Source organism: Puma concolor, chromosome B4 (assembly GCF_028749965.1).
Source record: "Puma concolor isolate L17-30 chromosome B4, mPumCon1.1.hap2, whole genome shotgun sequence".
In the NCBI taxonomy this organism is placed as follows: domain Eukaryota; kingdom Metazoa; phylum Chordata; class Mammalia; order Carnivora; family Felidae; genus Puma; species Puma concolor.
This window is the reverse complement of record NC_141673.1, coordinates 66,861,621-66,882,225: the sequence shown is the minus strand read 5'-3', so window position 1 is coordinate 66,882,225 and position 20,605 is coordinate 66,861,621. Positions and strand designations below refer to the sequence as shown.

Below are 20,605 nucleotides of genomic sequence, written 5' to 3'. Positions count from 1 at the left end.
TCAGGTCGTCCTCTTCAGGGGTCAAAAGACACCCACTGGCCTGCCATCCAGCTAAAGTCCTCTCTATTATCACGATCTTATGAGGGGTTCTTCTAGAAGGAACATACTTACAAATGTACAAATAAAGCACTTGGGAAAGGTGCTCTTATCAGTAACATTGGTCACCAGGCAGAGCTTTTGAGGACCAGGGAGGTAACTGAATACAAATGATTTACTTCACACTGGCACTCGGGGCTCTCAAACTTACTATATGCCTAAAACCTGTCCCTTTCCCACAACACTTAAGAAAGTGGCAAGAGTGGGGATGGCCTGCCTAGCTCACCCAGATCTCACCCCCTAAAGAAAGGGGAGCACTATCTCTTTCTTTGCCTGGAGCCAGACAGTATTAGCAGGAGAGGAAGAGAGTAGTGACAGGAGTGGGTTGGGAGGGCGGAGGCTTGTCCTTTCCCTCAAGACATTTGTGGAATCTCTGGATGAGGTTTGGCATCCTGACAATGGGGAACCACATGCCTGAAGCAGTGGTGATACAGGGCCACAGTTGTAAAGAGGATCAAGTTCATTACACTATCCAGGCCTTTACCCTTCATGCTTACTCACTGCCAAAATCCAAAATTAGACGAGTGAGGGGACTCCAGTCTATGGATGAGGGGACCCTGCAACTATAAGCACCTGATGCACAGGGCTCAGGAGATCTGAGAGTGGAGGCAGTCTGGGTCACTCCGAGTTCAGGGTCCTCTAGCCACTCAAGTCTCTAGTGTCTACCAGCAGGTGATAAATAAAGCAAAGTACAGGATTAAACCCTTTACAACTAAGGAGCAAAGTCACAAAGGCACACTCTGGTGCCCAATTCATTTATGCTCCTCTCTGGAGTATGATGGGAAGTAGTAAGCAGTGTAGAGATAAGCCTAAATTCCTCAATAATCTCACTCTCCCCCAGCCCCATCCCTGTCAAGTGTACCCTCTACCCCTTTGCTGAGAGAAGGAGCAGTCTACAGAGAGGGACCAAAGACAGAAGTACCCTCACCATTACACTACTGTCCCATGGCTGCTGCACATCAAGGATGAAGGTCTGCTCCAAAGCTGCATAAAACAAGTTTAATTTCCAACCAGGGTCACAGTCATCGCGTATCCCACATTTTGAGCAAGGAGAGAGAAGGTGAGTTATTAAACATATACAGTCTACATTCCAGAGGAGGAAAAAAGAAGAGAAAAACCTGTTCAGAACTGCAGTTACCACCATAACACCACAAAACAAACTTTGGGGGGGAGGGGAATTCTCCAGGGGGGGAAGAGGCTGTAACAAAGGAAAGCATAAAATTAAATCTCCCAGAGAAGAGTGTGGAAGGGAGCAAGCAAAAATGGAATGAGAAACCCAATCCAAAAAGAGCTTTTAGGTGAATGGGAATGTTGAAGAGACCACCCCTGCCAAGGGCCTGGCAGCCAGGGACACTACCAAGATCACTTACTGCCCCCTGCTGGATACATCCTTGAGCAGCACCAAGGCAACCTCCAAGGCTGCTTCCTAACGCTCAGGCCCGCTGGTCTCTGGAGCTCCCCAAAGCAAGGTAGGGGTGGGCCTAAAATGAGAAAAACCTATTTGGGACTGACATCTAACTAGGGAGAGTCAGACTGGGAGGCAGGAGAAGAGGCAAAATTCTCACCTACCGCAAAGATCAAGAGTGGGGAATCCTAAGTAGGAATGAAACAAGGAAAGGGGAGACGACAGCAGGCAACAGCAGTGAATGAGTTGAGAAGGCCAAGGAAAGAGTTCAGGAAGGGAGAGGAAACAGGAGCAGGAGCAAAAACATGAGGAAACTGAGGCAGAAGCAAAGAAAAGGGGTGGAGAGAAGCATCCATGGGGTTCATGGGAGTGAATATACATTAAAATGAAATAGAAGCTCCAGCACCCCTCTCCCCTCACCCCGCCACCAAACACACACACACACACACACACACACACACACACACACACACACACACACAGGCCTAGAGATCAAGAGACCTGCACACACCACACCCACTGCATCTTGGGTAAATAGTACATCACTAAGGAACTGGCACTGAGGGAGACACCCCTGGAACCTCTCTTTCACAGTTCAACCTGGGTCAGGGTGGGGATACTGATCTGCCTGTTGTAGACAAAGGTGGCAGGAAGCCTGGCCCCATGGGGTGGGGCTTGGGACACTCCTGGGAAGGGGTCCCTCAGCCATGCTTGTCAGGGGGCCTGGGCCCTGACCTTAGCAGAAAGATTATGGGTGGCTGTTCAGGAGCTCAGGGCGCAGCCAGCACACACAGGAGCCCACAGAAAAGCCACGGCTTCACAGAAACCGCAAAGTCAGGACCCAGGCCAGGACGTCAGGGACAAGCGCCCCCTGTACACAGAGAGACGCAGTAGCAGCAGCAGCTTCTGAACAACTACATAATTATGGTGGGAGGACTCTGAAGACCACTGCATCCCACCAGCACCAACAACTACTTCAGAGTTCTGTTTCCTCCACTCCAACCCTCAAATTGATTTATGGGAAGTGGGTGAAACGGGCAGGGAAAAACTGTTGGGATGGGAGTCAGGAGGGACAGCAGGATAGCCTGAGGGTCTAGAAACAGAATAGAACATTTTCAGCCTTCAGCACATCCTGGACTAAAAAAAGAGTGAAGTGGAGAGAAGGGGAATTGAAACTGAGGTCTGCTATGTCACCCCCATTCCCTTGCTTCCCATTAAACCACCCAGCCAGCCCTGGTCAGGCCAGCAGGACTACTAAAGTGAGGAAACTTCTGACAAAGGATAGATGAACCACCCAATCCCCACGATCAGAAGATAAGGGGGGGGGGGGGCACATGGGAAGGCAGGAACAGGACTAATCCATGCCTCACCTCGTAACAACACAAAAGTATGAAGATGAAAAACCTGAGGCCCACCCCCCCCAGTGCCCTTGGTCCCAACACACCCCCATGGTCTTGCTCTCCCTATCTTCCCCACAAGCTCCTGAGGAACAGATCTAAGGATGAGGAGGAGGACCAGTTAAACACTGGGCTGGTAAGAGTGAGTGGGCTCCTCTCTTCTCCCCACTAACAAGGCAGGTCAGAATGGTATCTCCTTGGGAACAGTCATCTAGAGATAAACACCACCCCCCTGCCCTAAGCAGGAGAGAAAGGTATACGGGAAGATGGTGGTGGAAAATCCACCATCCATCCTATCATCCAGAAAAACCCACCTGCAGAGAAGAGAGGAACCAGTGCAAGTGGGACAGCCTTCCCTCTACCTTCTTCCCTTTATCTCATCAACATGGGAGAGGCAGATGATAGGCTAGAGCGGGCAGTGTCCTGGCTCCCAGCCTCGAGCTGCACTCCACCCCTCCACCCTTCCCCCGGCCCCTGCATATATATCTCTCTATACATGTATATACACGCGCACACATGCACGCACACACAGAGAGGCCCGTGCAATTTCCATGTAGAACGGGGAGAGGGTGGCAAAGGAAAGGAAGACGGGGAATAGGAGAAGGACCTGTGGGGAAAGGGGAGGGACTCAGATGCCAAGAGCACAGCAACCAGAGCCAAACGAAGCGAACGAAGAGAATACCCCACCCCACCTCCCAAACCCAAGGATGAGGGGGGCCACCCCATGAAACCATAACAACCTTGTTTTTGTTTTAAATCCGATAAATTGGAATGATTCATCATCAGGACAACAACTGGGGACTGGTCATGGACAGGGAAGAGGAGGGAGGGCAGGGGAGGCAAGGCTCTTGTTGGGCATGCGGACATGATACCCAGGGCCCTGGCCACACTGGCAACGGGAAGGAAGGGGCAGGACTGGGGTAGGGAGACAGTAGGTGTGTCAGGGGTGGGTGGGGTGGTCGAACAGGGCTGCCTGGCTCTCACTTCTTGTTTTTGAGCTGATTGGCCAGCCAGTCCAGGCCTTCGTACAGCCCGTCCCCGCTGGTGGCACAGGTGGCCTGAATGTACCAGTTGCGGTGACGCAGGGAATGCAGGCCCAACTTGTCTGTGATCTCGGCAGCGTTCATAGCATTAGGCAAATCCTGGAGCGCGAGGAAGACACACAAAAAGGAGCCTCAGGATCTTTCAAAGGCTTCTAGAGCACCCAACTACCAAAGAGATGTGTACCAGCACCCTCTCCTCCTCCTCCATTGTAGAAGCCAGAACAAGGTCCTAAGGAGCAGCTTTGGATTTAGTCATCCTAGAGCCATAGATTCAAGGCACTAAAGGTCATTCCACTGGGGAGCTGCAAACCAAATATGGGGTTGGTAGGGAAGTGGAGAGGTGATTCAGACTGGGCAAAGAATCATGTCTGTCTGACTGCAGGAGTGAGGGCAGTTCCACTAAAGTAGACATCAGGAAAGATGAAGGAGGGATTTGAGGTGATGTATCTACCACACCAAATCTCTGAGGACAGAAATGTTGCTAATTAAAGCTGGGTGGGGGACAAGAAGAGGAACATAAAGAAGCCAGCTAATCGTATTTCCCACACTTCCAAAATTGAGAACACAGGGCTTCCCCTACAATAAGCCCCAAGGCTCATGATTTCTACAGCCAGGTTGTCATCTCTCAAATCCAGGGGTGGGGAGAAGTCTCACCTGTTTATTTGCAAAGACAAGGAGCACTGCATCCCGGAGTTCATCCTCTGCCAGCATCCTCATCAGTTCCTCCCGGGCCTCATTTACTCGCTCCCGATCATTGCTGTCGACCACAAATATCAACCCTAGGGAGGCAGAGCATGGGCTGCACAAGAGAGCAGATGAACTCCCTCTCCCCGCACACACACCACCAAAAGACAACACCCTCCACATGCCCTCCAAATATTTGCTCCCTTTCCTCCTTTGTTCCCACCCCTAGGAGTTGCAGCCAGGCAAGAACTGGCTGCCCATAACCAAAAATGAAGGTCATTCCTTCTGCTCATACCCAACCAACCCGTGCCAACCTGGGCAATTCATATTCCATACCTTGGGTGTTCTGGAAGTAGTGTCTCCAGAGAGGCCGAATCTTGTCCTGGCCACCCACATCCCAAACTGTGAAGCTGATATTCTTGTACTCCACTGTTTCCACGTTGAACCCTTTGGAAAAAACAATGGCCACTTGGCCTCAAACACCAGGCCTGCGAACAATACCCAGGTGGGTTCATTTCTGTTTCCCCCAGCCTGGCTATGATCCTAGCAAAGGAAACTAAGGCTTCCTCAGGCCTGGTATTCCCTGACCTAGTAGCCTAAAGGCCAAAAAGAGAAAAAGAGGAAGAGAATGAGAAGGGCCAGTCAGGAGGTTCACAATCGCCTGGGTAACATGAGCTAACCTTCTCCACTCATTCTCTTCAGTCTTTGCCTCTCCCTCCTGCAAAGAAATGACTCAGCCCCATTCCTGTACCTCAGCCACCAGAGTCTGCCACAGCTAAGAAGTAGGGCCTGGGAAACACGGTGAAGAAAAAGTGAGCTATAGTCCTGGAGCCCCAAATGCAGAACCAATGGACAATGATGATCTGGAGCCCCATCAATAAGGCAAATTCTCTCCCTCCCACAGGCAGGTCTTAACCAGGATCAGGGCCACTGAGGATCTAAACCGAACCAACTCCTGGCCCCTGGCAGGAACATCAAAGCCTTTCACCCGCTTTTCAAACAACACAAAGAATAAACCAGCTCAGTGCCTCAGGGCGACTGTTCAGTGCCAGGCTTCGGAAGTTCCCGCATCAGAGAGGACCAGGGTAGGTGGGCAAACGGCAGCCCCAGCACCTGCTAGTAAGCTAAATAACCATCCTTCCCTGAATCCCCCCAAGTTGCATGGACTTGCCTGGTGGCCAGGTGGGGGATCTAGGAACAGGCCCCCTGCCTGGCTCAGCTGTTGGCATCAAAGCCTACATCTAAGCTGTACCCTTACCGATGGTGGGGATGGTAGTGACGATCTCCCCCAGTTTCAGCTTATACAGGATGGTGGTCTTTCCAGCGGCATCCAGGCCCACCATCAGGATACGCATCTCCTTCTTCCCAATCAGGCTCTTGAGAAGGTTTCCAAAGATATTACCCATGATCACAGCAACCACTTTCTGAGGACAGGCGGGCTCAAGTGGGGGCAGTGGCAGTCTGGTTTTGGCCTGGCCCCTGGTATGGAGAACTTGATCCTAGGCAAAGAAACATAAACTCATTACCACCATCTGCTAGTCAGGATCTCGTGCAAATGGGATTTGCCAAAGTCATGGCTGGAGTTCATGCCAAACTGAGAGCCTGAGAGGACTAGGAAGATCAAGTCCTACTCAGACACATCCTGAGTCTTTGGGAGCAGAGAGACAAAGCACTGAACACTCAGGACCCCTGCTCTGCTAGTAATATACCCATGTGACTTTGGATGAGTTATTTCACCCATCCATATCTGCCCCTATAAATGGAGGAGGTTGAACTAGATGACTTCTAGAGTCCCCTGAGTTCTGACACTCTATACCATATAAGGTCTTATGAGACCATGAATGCCCCTCCCTCCCTCAGCCTTACCCTGAGACTCCCGGAAAGGCTGGGAGAGGAGGGAGTGGAATGAGGAGTGGCTCTTTGTGACTCCTGACAAGGTTTGGGCTTGCCAGGTTCCCAAGGTCTAGGCTCTCTGCTCAAATCAAGGGACTCCACTTCTTCCCTTTCTCTACTTCTATAATTCTACCTTCCTTCCACACACCAAAATCAATGAGGAAGAAATAAGAAAGTAACCCTCCCTAAAAGAGGCTGATCCTTTCCACTTTGTGAAGTGCCAGCTGCTCAAGTTGTTCCCGTTCATACAACCGTACACCAAGCTGGGAGATGGGGTGGGGAGAGGCTCCCCCTCATTCCTCAGCCATTCCTAGGCTCCCCCTCATTCCTAGGCTCACTGTGGCCCATCCAAGGACAGCTTTTCTACATTCTCACCTGCAATGAGGCAGTCACCTCATTCCCTGCCTCTTCCCCCCACCCCCTTCAGTCTATTCTCCACATAGCCAGACTGCTTTTAAAACCAAAATCAGGTCATGCTGCTTCTCGGTTCAACCCTCTCTTGGTTTCGTATCTCCTTTTCAGTAAAACCCAAAGCCATACCGTGGCTTACAAGGTCCTGCATGATCTGCATTCCCCTGCTTCTGTTGTTAGATCCTCTACTGCTCTCCCTTTGGCTCACTCCACTTCAATTCCCCAACACCTTCTTGTCTCAAAGCTTTTGTACTTGCTCTTCACTCTGCCCTGAGTTAACCTTCCCAGAGTACTCCCTCACTTCCTTCAGGCATCCATTTGAGTATCACCTTATCAAAGAGGCCTTCTACAACCACCAAAACATACACACATCACTCTCTACCCCATTTATCCCACTTCACTGTTCTTCATAGCATTTCTCAGCATCAGACACATCACACATTTGTTTCTTGCTGTTGTGTTTTTCTCCTTCTACAATGTCGGCTCTTTATTTTGTTCACTGCTGTGTTCCCAGTACCTTGACTAGTGCCTGGCACATAGCAGTGGAAGAAATGAACTAAAATAGTAAGGTCTATAACTGGCCTTACTAGCAGCTCACTCAGATTGGAAGCTTATGCTTGGTACATACTAGGAACTTAACAAATATCTGCTAAAAAAGTGAAGACGACAGCAGTTAAGAACCACCAGGAAGGTACAAAATGCCCATCCTCCCACCCTACTACCTATTGCCCCCAAAGACAAAATCAGAGTCACTCATTTTCTCTTCTTCCCTCCCTTCTCTATGGAACAGGACAGCCACAGAAATGCATCTTTGAAACAACAATGAAACAGGGGTTCAGAATCGCCCATGCCAGCCAGTTCTCTGTGCCTGCAGGAGACATGCGTCAGCAGGCAGCTTATTCAGCAATCACCATATGCCAGCTGCTGGCATTCTCTATAGAGTCTGGGAACCAGAGGCACACACACACACACCCCAAACCCAGCAGGCGAAGGAACAGGTCAAGACAGAGTGCACCCAAACCCAAGAATGTGAAAGGTGGATGGGTAGGAATCCTATTTACAAGCTAAAGCATGGGGGGTTTAGTGGGAGTTTAGCTGTTTTCTCAAAAACTATTTCAGTTCTGTTTGTTTCCTACTCTCCTCAGTTTGCAGCAAATTCCAGACTAGCACAAAGGAGCCAGATCAACAGCCCCTGGAGACCAAAGTACTAGTTTGTCCAAAAAACAGAAACAATGAGTGCTTACAGAGTGTTTCATCTTCAAAGGCCTTCTCAGACATCCACTAATGAGCCAGGCGTGGTGCTCCTGGTAGGTTCCTCAGATGAGCCCTGCCCCTGACCCAAAGGGCTCACACCCCAGAGAGAGGACCTGGCTCAACCTTAGGGCTCAACTTCAGCCAAGTCGCCCACTAGCCATCGTCCCTGCCCATCCTGCCTCAACCCACCCAGGCAGACAGATCCCAGAGGATCCCTGAGGCAGGAGGGGACATCTGCCCAACTAATAAGATTAGATTCCATCAACCCCAGCAATCTGTAGTAGTCAGATTTCCGGTCCTGCCACCATCACCTACAGAAATTTAAATCTTCCCCAAGTCTTCCTACTTTTATATCTTGTCTCCTGCCCAGGTGTCCTTTTCTCCAGCTCCAGATGATACTTTCCTTTAAGACTTTGGTAATAGGCTTTGGCCCAGATTCTGTATTAAATTTATGCCACACATTTATCTTGCTGTCCTTCGAGAATGAAATTATTGCTGAGTAAATGATTATCAACTGTGAGTACAGCAGTGACTGAAAAATACCCCTTGCCCCCAAACATGCAAACCTTGTACTTTGGTTTGCTTCTTTGCTAAGCTAGCATGCTAATGTCTTGGTTCAAAAGCTAATCCCAGTGTTACACTTATTTCTATTTCCTGGTATGTCCCTGAATCATCTGAACCACTCAAGTGGCACTTACTAACTTGTGGAGTTTTTTCCTCTTTATAAGTCTGTATATTTACCGTCTCTCCAGCTTCACTGTATTCTCCATGGGCAGGGACTATGCCTTTTATTTTGGATCCGTCCCACTCCCAGTGCCAATTCCACTATACGAGTTCAATCAAGCACATGGGCCAATTTAAGCCTCATCTGAGGTTGTTCTTATATCATTTCTTCTGCCCTAGCAGCACTTGGTATCTTTGTATAATGCACCAATGGTTTCTTAGATATCCTGTCAATTCTTGGCCATTCTCCACACATACCTGACCCAAAGACTGGTTTGGAAACACCCCAAAAGGACTAGAAGACTAAAATTGGTGGAATTTTCTCTTGCCGCTTAATACACAATGTGGCAGATGGATAACTGATGAAATGCCCAAGGAGTTACCACATGTCCTCTGGGGGGAAGCCCAGGGCCTTGACATTAGTGGAAATTATGGCTCCTCTTTAATATAATCAAGAGCTTGACTCAGATGAGCATTCCAAAGTGGGTATTGGTTTTCTTGATCTGTCCCTATTACCAGACAGCTTGATGCCCCTACCATGAGGATGGTGGCAACTTTCAGCTTTGTGCCATGAACACAAATCTTGGTCTATACAGCTGATTCTCACTTTCACCATAATGCATTCCTAGAAAAAGCTCTGGGAGGCAGAATGGCAAAAAAGAAAAAAAAAAAACAAAAAACAAAACAAACCATAAACCCTGGATTGTTTCCCTATGTACTCTGCAGCCTATAGTTACTCTCTTTTACCACAGATGGCACTCCTGTGTTCACAGGGCAAAATGCCAGGGTTCCATGGGCTGTTAGAAACCAGGAATCAGCAGTTAAAACTAAAGGTGAGTGGCTTAGAATAAAAAATGGAATACAGTAATATCTCTAGTATTAAAAAGTATATCTCAACATTCTACTTTACAATCACAAACTTTGTTATCAGTGGTACAAACGACAAGAAGAGCTCTAAAAAATGTGTTCCAGGACAATCTGTCTGGGACACTGCAGGAGTTCAATCAAGCACACTGCCTGATTTAAGCCTCATTTGAGGATGTCCTCACTGAGGGCTACTTACCGCCCCCAAGTCCATCCTTCCACCCCCCCAGGAGAGGCAGGCTGTTGCTGAAACTGCTCAGCCATCTTGGCTTGTGTGTGTTGCAGGAACATTCTTGCCTCACTCTCCAAGTGATACTGAGAGTCACAGCTAGGTCTGCCGCACACACTCCCCTCACCTGACTCCTGTGGCTGACTCAGGCTTGCGTCGTAAGACACCTCCAAGGGGACTTCTGATCTGGCACCACCTCCTCCTCTTCAGGCTACATGATGGGTCCGAGGAAAGGAAAACCAAAGTCTGCTGCCAAGCAGGGTGCACTAAAAGCAGCTTTGCTCCCAGACGGTTTTCACATTGAGATATCACTAATAGAGATGCTATTTTTAGCAAAGCCAATGGAGCAGACCAATAAAATTTAAGGAAACAAAAGCAGGGTCCGCCTGTATTTAGCTTCCTTAGCACAGCTGGCTTGTGACCTCTATAAGCTTTCCAAGTTTTTGTCTCAAGAGCACTATAATCACAAGCACACAAGAACTCCTAGATTAGTATCTCAATGACTTCTACTGGACTCAGAGATTTCCCAAAGCCAAGAAATAGCTTCAGATGTCAGCTTCCATCCATTCATTAAGCATTTATTGAGTATATGGAACTAGGGATACAGAGAGGAAGACAGCTTCTGCCTTCATGAAACTGTCATGGGAGAGGAAAACTAGCAAACCCAGGATTACAAAACAGCATGAGGGTAAGAATGAGATAAGCACATAGTATTATGGGGACAGAAAGCTGGAGCAGCTAATCAAAACAGGGGTAAAGGGCGATTCTCTGATTCTCAGGTCACACCTGAGCTGACTCCTAAAGAATAGGAAGTAATTAAACAATAAAGAGGGAGAGGGAACAGCATGTCAAAGACATAAAGACTTGAGTTAGAGACAGCACTTTTTACTAGACAAAGCCAGGTGCATCTGAGAGGCAGATTATTTGGATATCACATAGTGGGTAGAAGAAAGTGATGACTCTGGAGGTAAGCAGGGGCTAGATCATGAAGGGCCTTAAAGGCCATATTGAATAACATGATCAAGTATATGCTTTAAAAAGACCATTCTGGGTGTGCCTGGCTCAGTCAGCAGAGGATGCAACTCTTGATCTCAGGGTCAGGAGTTCGAGCCCCATGTTAGATGTAAAGCTTACTTTCCAAAAAAAAAAAAAAAAAAAGACCATTCTGGCAATAGTTTAGGGTATAAATTAAAAAGTGAAAAGACTTGGGGCGTCTGGGTGGCTCAGTCAGTTAAACATCCGACTTCGACTCAGCTCATGATCTCACAGTTTGTGAGTTCAAGCTCCGCGTCGGGCTCTGTGCTGACAGCTCAGAGCCTGGAGCCTGCTTTGGATTCTGTGTCTCCTCCTCTCTCTGCCCCTCCCATGCTCATCCTCTGTCTTTCAATAATAAATTTAAAAAACGTTAAAAAATAAAGAGAAAAGACTTGAGACAGAAAGACCATGTGGGAGGTACGGTAATACCGTTGACAAATCAAAAGTTCTGAACCAGAGGTGGCAATAAAAAGGAGAGGACAGATTTGAAACATCAAAATCGTAGAATCCACAGGATTTAATGACTGATTATTAAATGAGTGGGTGATCTGGTGGGACTTCTTCAGACAAGAAATACAAGAGAAACAGATCTGAGATTGAAGGTGTTTTTAGAATAAAGTTTGATTTTGAGGTGCTAAGTTGATTTTCAGGAGAAAAGTTAGGCTGGGTATTTGAGAATCATCTGCAGAGATGGTAACTGAAGCTGTAAGAGAAACTAAGATCCAGGATGACAGGAGTTATTGGCTATCTACCCAAACAGTTATTCTTCCTCTTCTTTTTTCTAACAGAAGACCTAATTTGTTCAGATGTTGGGGTTGGGGGTATAAAGATACCTTTCCCCAACTCTAGGGTAGGAAAAGTGATCAGCCTAAGGGATACAGGCATTTCATTTCCCCTGCCAGTGACTGAGTCACGAATGGTTATATGCTAATTCTAGCCAATAAGACATGGGGAATGTCTGCTGGGAGCATCCAGGAAAGTTTTCCTCAATCTTAAAAAAAAAGACATATGCTTGGGGCACCTTTGTGGCTCAGTCAGTTAAGCGTCCAATTCTCGATTTCAGCTCAAATCATGATCTCACAGTTTGTGAGTTCAAGCCCCGCTGGTGGTTGGAGCCTGCCTGGGATTCTCTATCTCCCTCCCTGGCTTGTGTTTGTCTCTGTCTCCCTCTCTCTCTCTCTCTCTCTTCCCCCCTTCCTCAAAATAAATAAATAGACTTTATTTAAAAAAAAAAAAAAAAAAAAAACATATGGCAACATTCTCTTCTCCAGCCTTTAGGCTCCAGGCTCTGAGCTGTCAGCACAGAGCCTGACACAGGGCTCGAACTCACGAACTGTGAGATCATGACCTCAGCCGAAGTTGGATGCTTAACTGACTGAGCCACCCAGGCGCCCCAATCTAGCCTATAGATGTTGACATAGAAGGATGAGATGCTGAGAACATGAAGGCACAGACATAAGAACTCTAGGCTGTCAGAGCAGAAAAATGAAGAAAATCTGCATTCTTAATGACCCTGCCAAGCTGGTAGATTAAAAAGAAAAGTGTTGTAACCCTACATTTCTTTGTGTGTGTATAGAGAGCAATACACATAACACAATTTACCATTTTGACCATTTTTAAGTGCACAGTTCAATGGCATTAAATACATTCACACTGTTGTGCACCACCTATCTTCAGAACATTTTCATATTCCCAAATTTAAGCTCTGTAACTTAAATAATAACCGCCACTTCCCCTACCTCCAGCTCCTGGCAACCACCATTCTACGTCTGTCTATGGATTTGACTATTCTAGATGCTTCATACACATAGAATCATACACTTTTATTCCTTTGTGTCTGGTTTATTTCACCTAGACTTCAAGATATACGCTTTAATAAATTCACTTACTGTTTAAGCCACACGTGTGTGTTCTGTCTTTTGCAACTGATGCTACTCTAACTGTATATCTAGGGAGAGTGTGTACAGTGGGACAGGAAAAAAAGGCCAAAGGCAAAAACCTGGGGCATGTCAACATTTAAAGCACTGGGCAAAAACAGAAGCCAGGAAAGAAAGTAAGAAGGTACCAGAGGGGCCCAAAGGAAGTCAAGACAGTAAAAAACATTTTTTAAAAAGGAAGGAGGGTCAAAGGCTTTAGAAATGTCAAATTAAGATAAGGCCTGAAAGATACCTACTGAACTTAGCTATTAGGCAATTGATGATATTGTTACAAATTAAAACATACCTAACTAAAATTAGGTTCCACTTAACAGTTGTTTAGGCTCAGGCCGGAATCATTATGCCAGTTTCCCTTCTAGTCTGAGAAGACGACTCCAATATAGGAGAACCTGAAAGAAGGCCACATTATCAAGGAAAGATCCTAAATTGCCCGTCTGATTAGAAAGACCCAAACACCTGGGAAGGGCCTGGCTTTTCCCATGCACAAACCTCAGCAAGTCAGAACAGAGAATCAGGTCTGTTTCAGAATACATGACTTAGCCACATAAAACAGTGACCAGATAAAAACCAGACTCATTTGTTTCTTTGGAACATTCTGTGGCACTGCCCTCTAACCAAAGCTATCAGCTTGCCCTATTCTTCGAATCTGACCAGCTTACAACCGTTCCATCGCCTGATACTCCATGGCTGCTCCAATGCCTACATCTATACAATGCCTTAGCTATTCAGAACACTATGCTTTCTTAATTATAGCATCACTGAAATTCCATGAGTAGTCAGCCTAAAGCCCTAATAAACCTTTGCCCCAATTTGGTCCCACTTCACAAGTCAAAACGGAGCTGTTGTGAATAGATGAAACAGGAAGCCATGGTTTGACAAGGCCCATCATTACAGAGCAGTCTAAGGATTCAGAAAACAGGGAACAACTAGCTTGGGGAGTAAGAGCCATCTGATCCTTTAGCACCGCAAATGCATGTCTACTCTAGGACTTACCACAGTATGTTTTATTTACATTTGCCTATTTTGCTTTCCAGAGCTGGAAATAATGTGCCTTTAATGCATAACAGGTCTGCCATACATCCCATCAGACTGGATGGCTAGGCAGAGATTAAGATGGCTAGAATTCAAGGGCCAGTCACCTCAGCTTGTAAGCACCATGTCTATTACCATTTTCTATGTATGCCATGATGAGAAAAGATTGGGGAAATATTTTACCAAACCAGGAGCCCCTTGCTAACAGGGACCATGCCTTATTCATGTTTCATGTCCCCAACACCATGATTAATCTGTGGCTAGTGACTAACATGCTTGCTTTTGAGGAGTCTGGTTCTAACGATGGTGGTGAAACATTTCTGAGGTTGAGGAAGACTATTCTATAGATGATCCCTGATCCTCTTCCTGTATCTGACAAACTCGAGAAGTAGTTGCTACATTTTCAGAACCCTAAGGTTCCTTGGGTGGGATTCACAGGCTTCTGGGTGGGGGTGGGGGGAACCACATGAGAGGCTCTAATTATGCTCCATGACTCTACACCACCACCAGAGCAGCTCCATTTAAAAAAAAAAAATCTTAATGTTTCTTATTTTTGAGAGAGAGAGAGAGAGAGAGAGAGAGAGCAAGCAGGGGAGGGGCAGAGAGAGAGGGAGACACAGAATCCGAAGCACGCTCCAGGCTCTGAGCTGTCAGCACAGAGCCTGATGTGGGGCTCGAATTCAAGGACCACGAGATCATGACCTGAGCCGAAGTCGGCAGCCCAACCGACTGAGCCACCCAGGCGCCCCTAGAGCAGCTCCATTTTTATCCACTAAATGTATTAGACTTCAAGTAAGATTTTACACAAGGTAACGTTCTATTGCTTTTAACAAAAAAAGAGGAAAGGGTCAAAAACCATCGCAATGAAGGGGCACCTGAGTGGCTCAGTTGGTTAAGGGTCCAGCTTCAGCTCAGGTCATGATCTCACAGTTAATGAGTTCGGGCCCAATGTCGGGCTCTGTTCTGACAGTTAGGAGCCTGGAGCCTGGTTCAGATTCTGTCTCCCTCTCTCTCTCTGCCCCTCCCCTGTTTGTGCTCTGTCTCTCTCTCTCTCAAAAATAAAAAAACATGAAAAAAAAATTGAGAAAAAAAAAAAAAAACATCGCAACGGAGAGCAAACATTCTCCTGCAGCCTAAATTATGTTTCCTTTCACATTTAAATTATTTAAGTTTAAACATCCATGCTTGGGGCACCTGGGTGGCTCAGTTGGTTAGGCATCTAACTTTAGCTCAGGTCATGATCTCATAATTCATGAGCTCAAGCCCCGCATCGGACTCTGTGCTGACAGCTTGGAGTCTGGAGCCTGCTTTGGACTCTGTGTCTCCCTCTTTCTCTGCCCCTCCCCCACTCATACTCTGTCTCTCTTGCTCTCTAAAAAATAAACATTAAAAAAAATTTTAAACATCCATGCTTGACACTCACAAAGGAAGCGTCATACGAGGCTCTCATCAGTAACAGAAGAGCTAAAAGGTATGATGAGATATGCTACACCCCATCATCTCACCTTTCTTCAGGAATATGGTGATAATGGTAGAGCCCTGAAATCCTGAGCCATGTCCCTTCTGGTCCTTTGAGAAGTCCAATGCAAAGCTCTTACATGTTCACGGAATCCCTACCTCAGTCAGTTCCTACCCAGGCTATAATACAAACCTTCAAACATTTGTGGAACTCTTTCTAGATGTTCCCCATGTTTTTTCACTATCAAAAAGCTTTACTAGCACTCTACCTATAACTGCAACAGATGTTGAAAATGTATAGCAAATAGAATTACATAGATATCACAACTCTGGACCTCCATACAGTACATTCTGAAACGTACTCAGAAGTAGACATTTAAAGGAGACCCTGAAACGAATGGCCCAGGGGCGCCCAGGTGGCTCAGCAGGTTGAGTGTCTGACTTCCACTCAGGTCATGATCTCCTGGTTCGCAGGTTCAAGCCCCACGTTGGGCTCTGTGCTGACAGCTTGGAGCCTGGAGTCTGCTTCGAATTCTGTGTCTCCCTCTCTCTCTCTCTGTCCCTCTCCGGCTCACACTGTCTCTCAAAAATAAACATTAAAAAAAATTTTTAAAGAAAAAAGTGGCCCAGGAAATGGAGGATGCTGAAATACTGAGCCCTAAAATAAAGGGACCCTGAAATCTAAATCACTGACCTAGGTCAACGAGAGTGCTCTTTTATCAGAGTCGACCATTACTTCAATCATGCTTTTTTTTTTAATGTTTATTTATTTTGAGAGAGAAGAGAACACTCAAGCTGGGGAGGACAGAAAGAGAGGGAGAGAGAGAATCCCAAGCAAGCTCCATAATAACAGTGCAAAGCCCGATGTGAGGTTCAATCTCACGAACTTTGAGATCATGACCTGAGTCGGACTCTTAACTGACTGAGCCACCCAGGCACCCCATGCTGACTTTTCTAACATGAACACTATTCTTGAGCCTCCACATCCTCACCCTGCATCCAAGTTGATGGTTCAGGGCCCCTGCCTTGCTCCAGCTTCACCTCCCACTCGGGCAGCAGGAGCTGCCTGTGTAAGGCTGATGCTGAAAAAAGATTTTATTGCTCATAAGCCTACAACCAGCAAAGAAAGTCATGGTAACAATCATCCCTCTACACAGGCAGCAAGTTGTTCTTCTGTCAACCTTCTCTAAGGCAGCCCTGAGTGCTCATATTATTATTACTATTATGATGGTGATTATTCGTAGCAACTAATATTTATTTGAAACTTACCATGCTTTGTATGAAACTGAGTGCTTTACACTCAGTTATCTCATTTAATTCTCATGCCTATATTATGAAGGTACTATCTTTGTCATGCTCTTCACTGATGAGGAAAATGAGGAATAAGAAAGGACAAGTAATTTCACCGAAATTATATACAACTAGTAATTAACAGAGGCAGGATTTGAACCCAATTTTGTCTAATTCCAAGGACCACACTCTCAATTACCAGACCATTTTGCCTCTAAATTGACCTGCAACAAAAATGGTGAGGAGGAAAAAAAAAAAAAAAAAAAAATGGTGAGGAGAACCAAACACAGTGAGATGCTTTGAGTCTCCGGCTGCTTGGCAGCCATTTCTAAAGGTGTACAGAGAAGCAGATTCCACAATTTCCCTATTATTTACTCGGCTTTAACAAAACTGGTTTTAAAGAAGTTCCTCCTTTTAAGTAACAAATCCCACCCACTATCCTCTGAGTCCATTTCCTCTTGACTCAGTGGAAAAGAGAGTAGCAGAGATGAACACGCACAATATGACCCTCTGTGCACTTAAGACTTCACTTCCACTCTTTCCAGCCTGCTGTCCTCCCTCCTTTATACTTGCATTCAGTTTAATAATAGCAGCTACCATTCACTGGCACCACTTCTGTGCCAGGCACCACACCACAGATACTGGCTCCCTCCTCCATAATCTCCAGAATTCCAATTTTGACTTAACATTTAACGGAGACCCCTTTAGCCCACATAGAGAAGCAGGGGATCTGAGATTTCAGATAAATAATGACTTAGTGTTCTAGTAATATTTTTCTCTTTGGGTCTTAGTTTCCATTATCCAGGCCTGTTTTGTGCCTCTTAGGAAGGTGGAGAGACTCAGACTTAATTACAATGGCTAAGGGCTTTTGTACCCTCACTCAGCTATCCCCAGGCACTCTCCCTGAGAGTCAAATCATCTCTCTCTCTTTCCTTAAACTGTAATCAGAAAGCTTGTTGAGTTCTATCCATTCACATCCCATATACATCATGAGTGTCTACTGTTTGCATGGGCATCGTGGGTGACACAACATGAGATCCAATCCCTGCAACTGAAATGTTTCTTCTCTTTGGAAAAACAAGACACACACAAAAATTTTGACGGTGCAAGGTAATAATTCTATGCTGGGAGGCAGGAGGCACGTAAATATGTCATACATGGGGGCCCTTCCCAGCTAAATCCAAGGTCATTGATTCATTCTGTGAAAAAGTGACCTCTGTGGATCAGCTTCTTTCTTAAAATGAGCTTTTAGAGACACGTTAATTCAAACTCAGGTCTAATGGGCAATAACCAATTCACTGCTCCCTTCCAGTCATACCAAGTGGAGACACTTACCCCAAGAAGCTCAAGACAAAATGGCAGCAAAGCTGGTCACCACCTGATTAAGGAACAAGGGGAGAAAAGTAGGCAGAGACTAGATTCTGTCCTGTTGCACTGACCCACGCAATCAGACTCCTGCAGCAGATCTCCTACCAATAAAACTTTCATGCCATAGACCAGGGGTGACCCAATCCAACAGCAGCAGAGACAGGTTTTGAGTTACGCTTCTCCCTCAACCGGATGACCTCACTATTTCTTCTCACTCCTGACCACATACCACACTCCTCCGGGCCTGGCCAGAATGAGACCGGCAGTAATACAACCCAAAAAGAAGGGAACTCCCCCAAGAGAGGAGCTACCACTTTGCTATTCAAGTGGCTAGGTTTAACAGGGAACTCCACCTCCCCCTCCTTCCCTCAAACACTGGTGTAAGCAATGGCTCCATTTTCTGTTCCGGGAATCCTGGTACTTCCTAAAGCAAGAAAGCGGATTGGAAGACACAAACTCAGAGCCAGCGACAAGCTGCTCCCTCCTCCTGTGAGACCGCCCCCGCTTTGCCTGGGGGAGGAAGGCACCACCTCTCCTCTCCAAGCAAGATCAGATGCCCCCTCCCCCTTCTCCTGCCTCTTCTCCTCCCGCTCCCCACCTGCTGCCCTCTTCCCAACGTGTGGTTCCCAAGACCCAAAAGCGCAACCTTTAGCAGAACAGTGCCCCCGGGGTGCCCCAGTAGCTTGCCTTGTCACCTAATCCCTAAACCCCCTACGCACCCCTGCCCCATGATGGGAGTAGAGGGTGTCACCGCAGCAAGGCTCTGGTCTCCTAGTGCTAAGGTGGAGCGGGAGAGAAGATAGGAAAAAGAGGCATTCCCTAGCCCTTTTAACAGAAAAAGGATACAAAACAGTCATCACCGCCCCCGCACCACCTCTTTATGGACTGTTTTCCTCCACCTCAACCCCGACCCCTCGTAAGCCCACCTCCTGCAGGCGAGGAGAACCTAACTGCAGCCCGGGTCGCCCCCGCGTGCGAGGCAGAGGCACAAATTCGTGTGCGCCCCCCACCCCCACCCCAGCTCCGCGTCCTTCAAATGCGGGGGCAGGCGAGAGACTGGCCCGGCGCCCCCTCTCCGAGCTCTCCGGTGGGAAAGACCACACCGCTCCTTGCCCGGCAATGCCTGGGGCGGGGGGAGGGGGGTCTATCTCCTCAGCCCCCTCCCCGAGCCTCTCCTCTACGGAGACCCGCCTTCCTTCCCCAGCCCCTCACCTGTTCCTGCTCCCAGCTCCGCCGCTGCGGCCGCCGCCTCCGCCCCCGCAGGTTCCGCTCGGCACTGGTTCCGCTCCCTCCGACACCCCCAAGCCGATTTCGGCACCACTGCTCCCCTGGCCCCGCTCCCTGGCTCCCTCCTTCCTTTCCTCCACCTAGCACCGGAAGCCGCGACGGCGACGGGAGCTGTGCGGCGCACCCCCACCCCCAGACCGGGATACTTCCCACCTCCCCGATCGCGCGAGAACTGCGCGGTAGCGTGCGGCAGTTCTCGCGAGATCCATCACCATGGCAGCGGCTGCAGCAGAGGCAACCGGGTGCTGGAGCTGAACCTGGGCGGGGGCCGATGTGGGGGCTGCAGGCTGAGGGTGGCGGAGGCGGGAGCCGGGAAGTGGGGATGAGGCAGTGGGGACTGAGGTGAGAATCCCAAGCTCCAGGGCCATTCCTGGAATTTAAGGACTGGAGCGGCGTGCTGACCACACTGGAGAGGGTTTGGGCGGAGAGGCAAAGCCAGGAGCAGGGTATGAGTGAACAGTCCTTGTTATGGATCACCTTACTCTTCTAGACAACATCTTTTCCACACCTTTTTTTTTTTTTTTTTCAATTCCGCTGCTCCAGAGTTCCCCCAGACCACATCTTTTATTTCTTAACCCTGGTTAGCTGCAACTACCTGAGAGCCCTCGCTGCATCAGTGTTGCTACTCACTACTCCTAAGACTGAGTCTTAGGGGTCTGAGTACTCAGGGGTCTGAATCAGGAGATCCTTTCCCATGGCGAAGAGGAGAGAGAGTGATGAATTTAAGAGACCGAAGGAAACAATTGGACTCTGGACCAGTTAGGAGGTTGGAAAGTGAAAGACAACCGGTGGAAGCCTAATATTAAGAGGCGTGGTTTGAGGATGTGTGACTAGATGACTATGAATTTTAGTATCCCAAGGAAAGTGAGAGACTTTGCACCCATGCTTCTCCACTCGTGCCCACCTCTACTTCCTTTACACTCATTTCTGCACCTGATCTAGACACGCAAAGCTGCCTTGGAACAGTCTCTGCTGTGCGAGAAGAGCACTAGTAATGCTAAGAACAAAAGAAGGTTCTTTAAGTGTCCTCTCCCCTCATTTATAGCAGTATAAGGGAACACATAGCTGTTCCCTAAGGCTTGAGTCAAAATTGTTGCTTTTCTGGATTTTTTCTTTCTTTTTTTTTTTTTTTTTTTTTTTTTTTTTTGCCTTGTTTCCTGTCGCTTTCCAAGAGCTAGGTTGGTAGATAGCCACACTTG

At 47.5% G+C, this 20,605-nt stretch overlaps 1 protein-coding gene across 3 annotated transcripts; it reads right to left on the bottom strand.

Moving 5' to 3' along the window:
* Window positions 1-1,081: 1,081 nt before the first annotated feature.
* Window positions 1,082-19,528, bottom strand: ARF3 (ARF GTPase 3). 3 transcript variants are annotated; one of them, XM_086713518.1, is made up of 5 exons: window positions 19,332-19,528; window positions 5,884-6,124; window positions 4,962-5,072; window positions 4,596-4,720; window positions 1,082-4,040 (listed from the first exon to the last, which is right to left on the bottom strand). In XM_086713518.1, exons 2-5 carry the CDS (start codon window positions 6,029-6,031, stop codon window positions 3,879-3,881), a joined length of 546 nt encoding a protein of 181 aa, XP_086569644.1. In that variant the 5' UTR covers window positions 6,032-6,124; window positions 19,332-19,528; the 3' UTR covers window positions 1,082-3,878. The 3 variants fall into 3 exon arrangements, with proteins under 3 accessions (XP_086569644.1, XP_086569642.1, XP_086569643.1); XM_086713516.1 differs by lacking the exon at window positions 19,332-19,528 and adding an exon at window positions 18,087-18,127; XM_086713517.1 differs by lacking the exon at window positions 19,332-19,528 and adding an exon at window positions 10,127-10,191.
* Window positions 19,529-20,605: the final 1,077 nt, after the last annotated feature.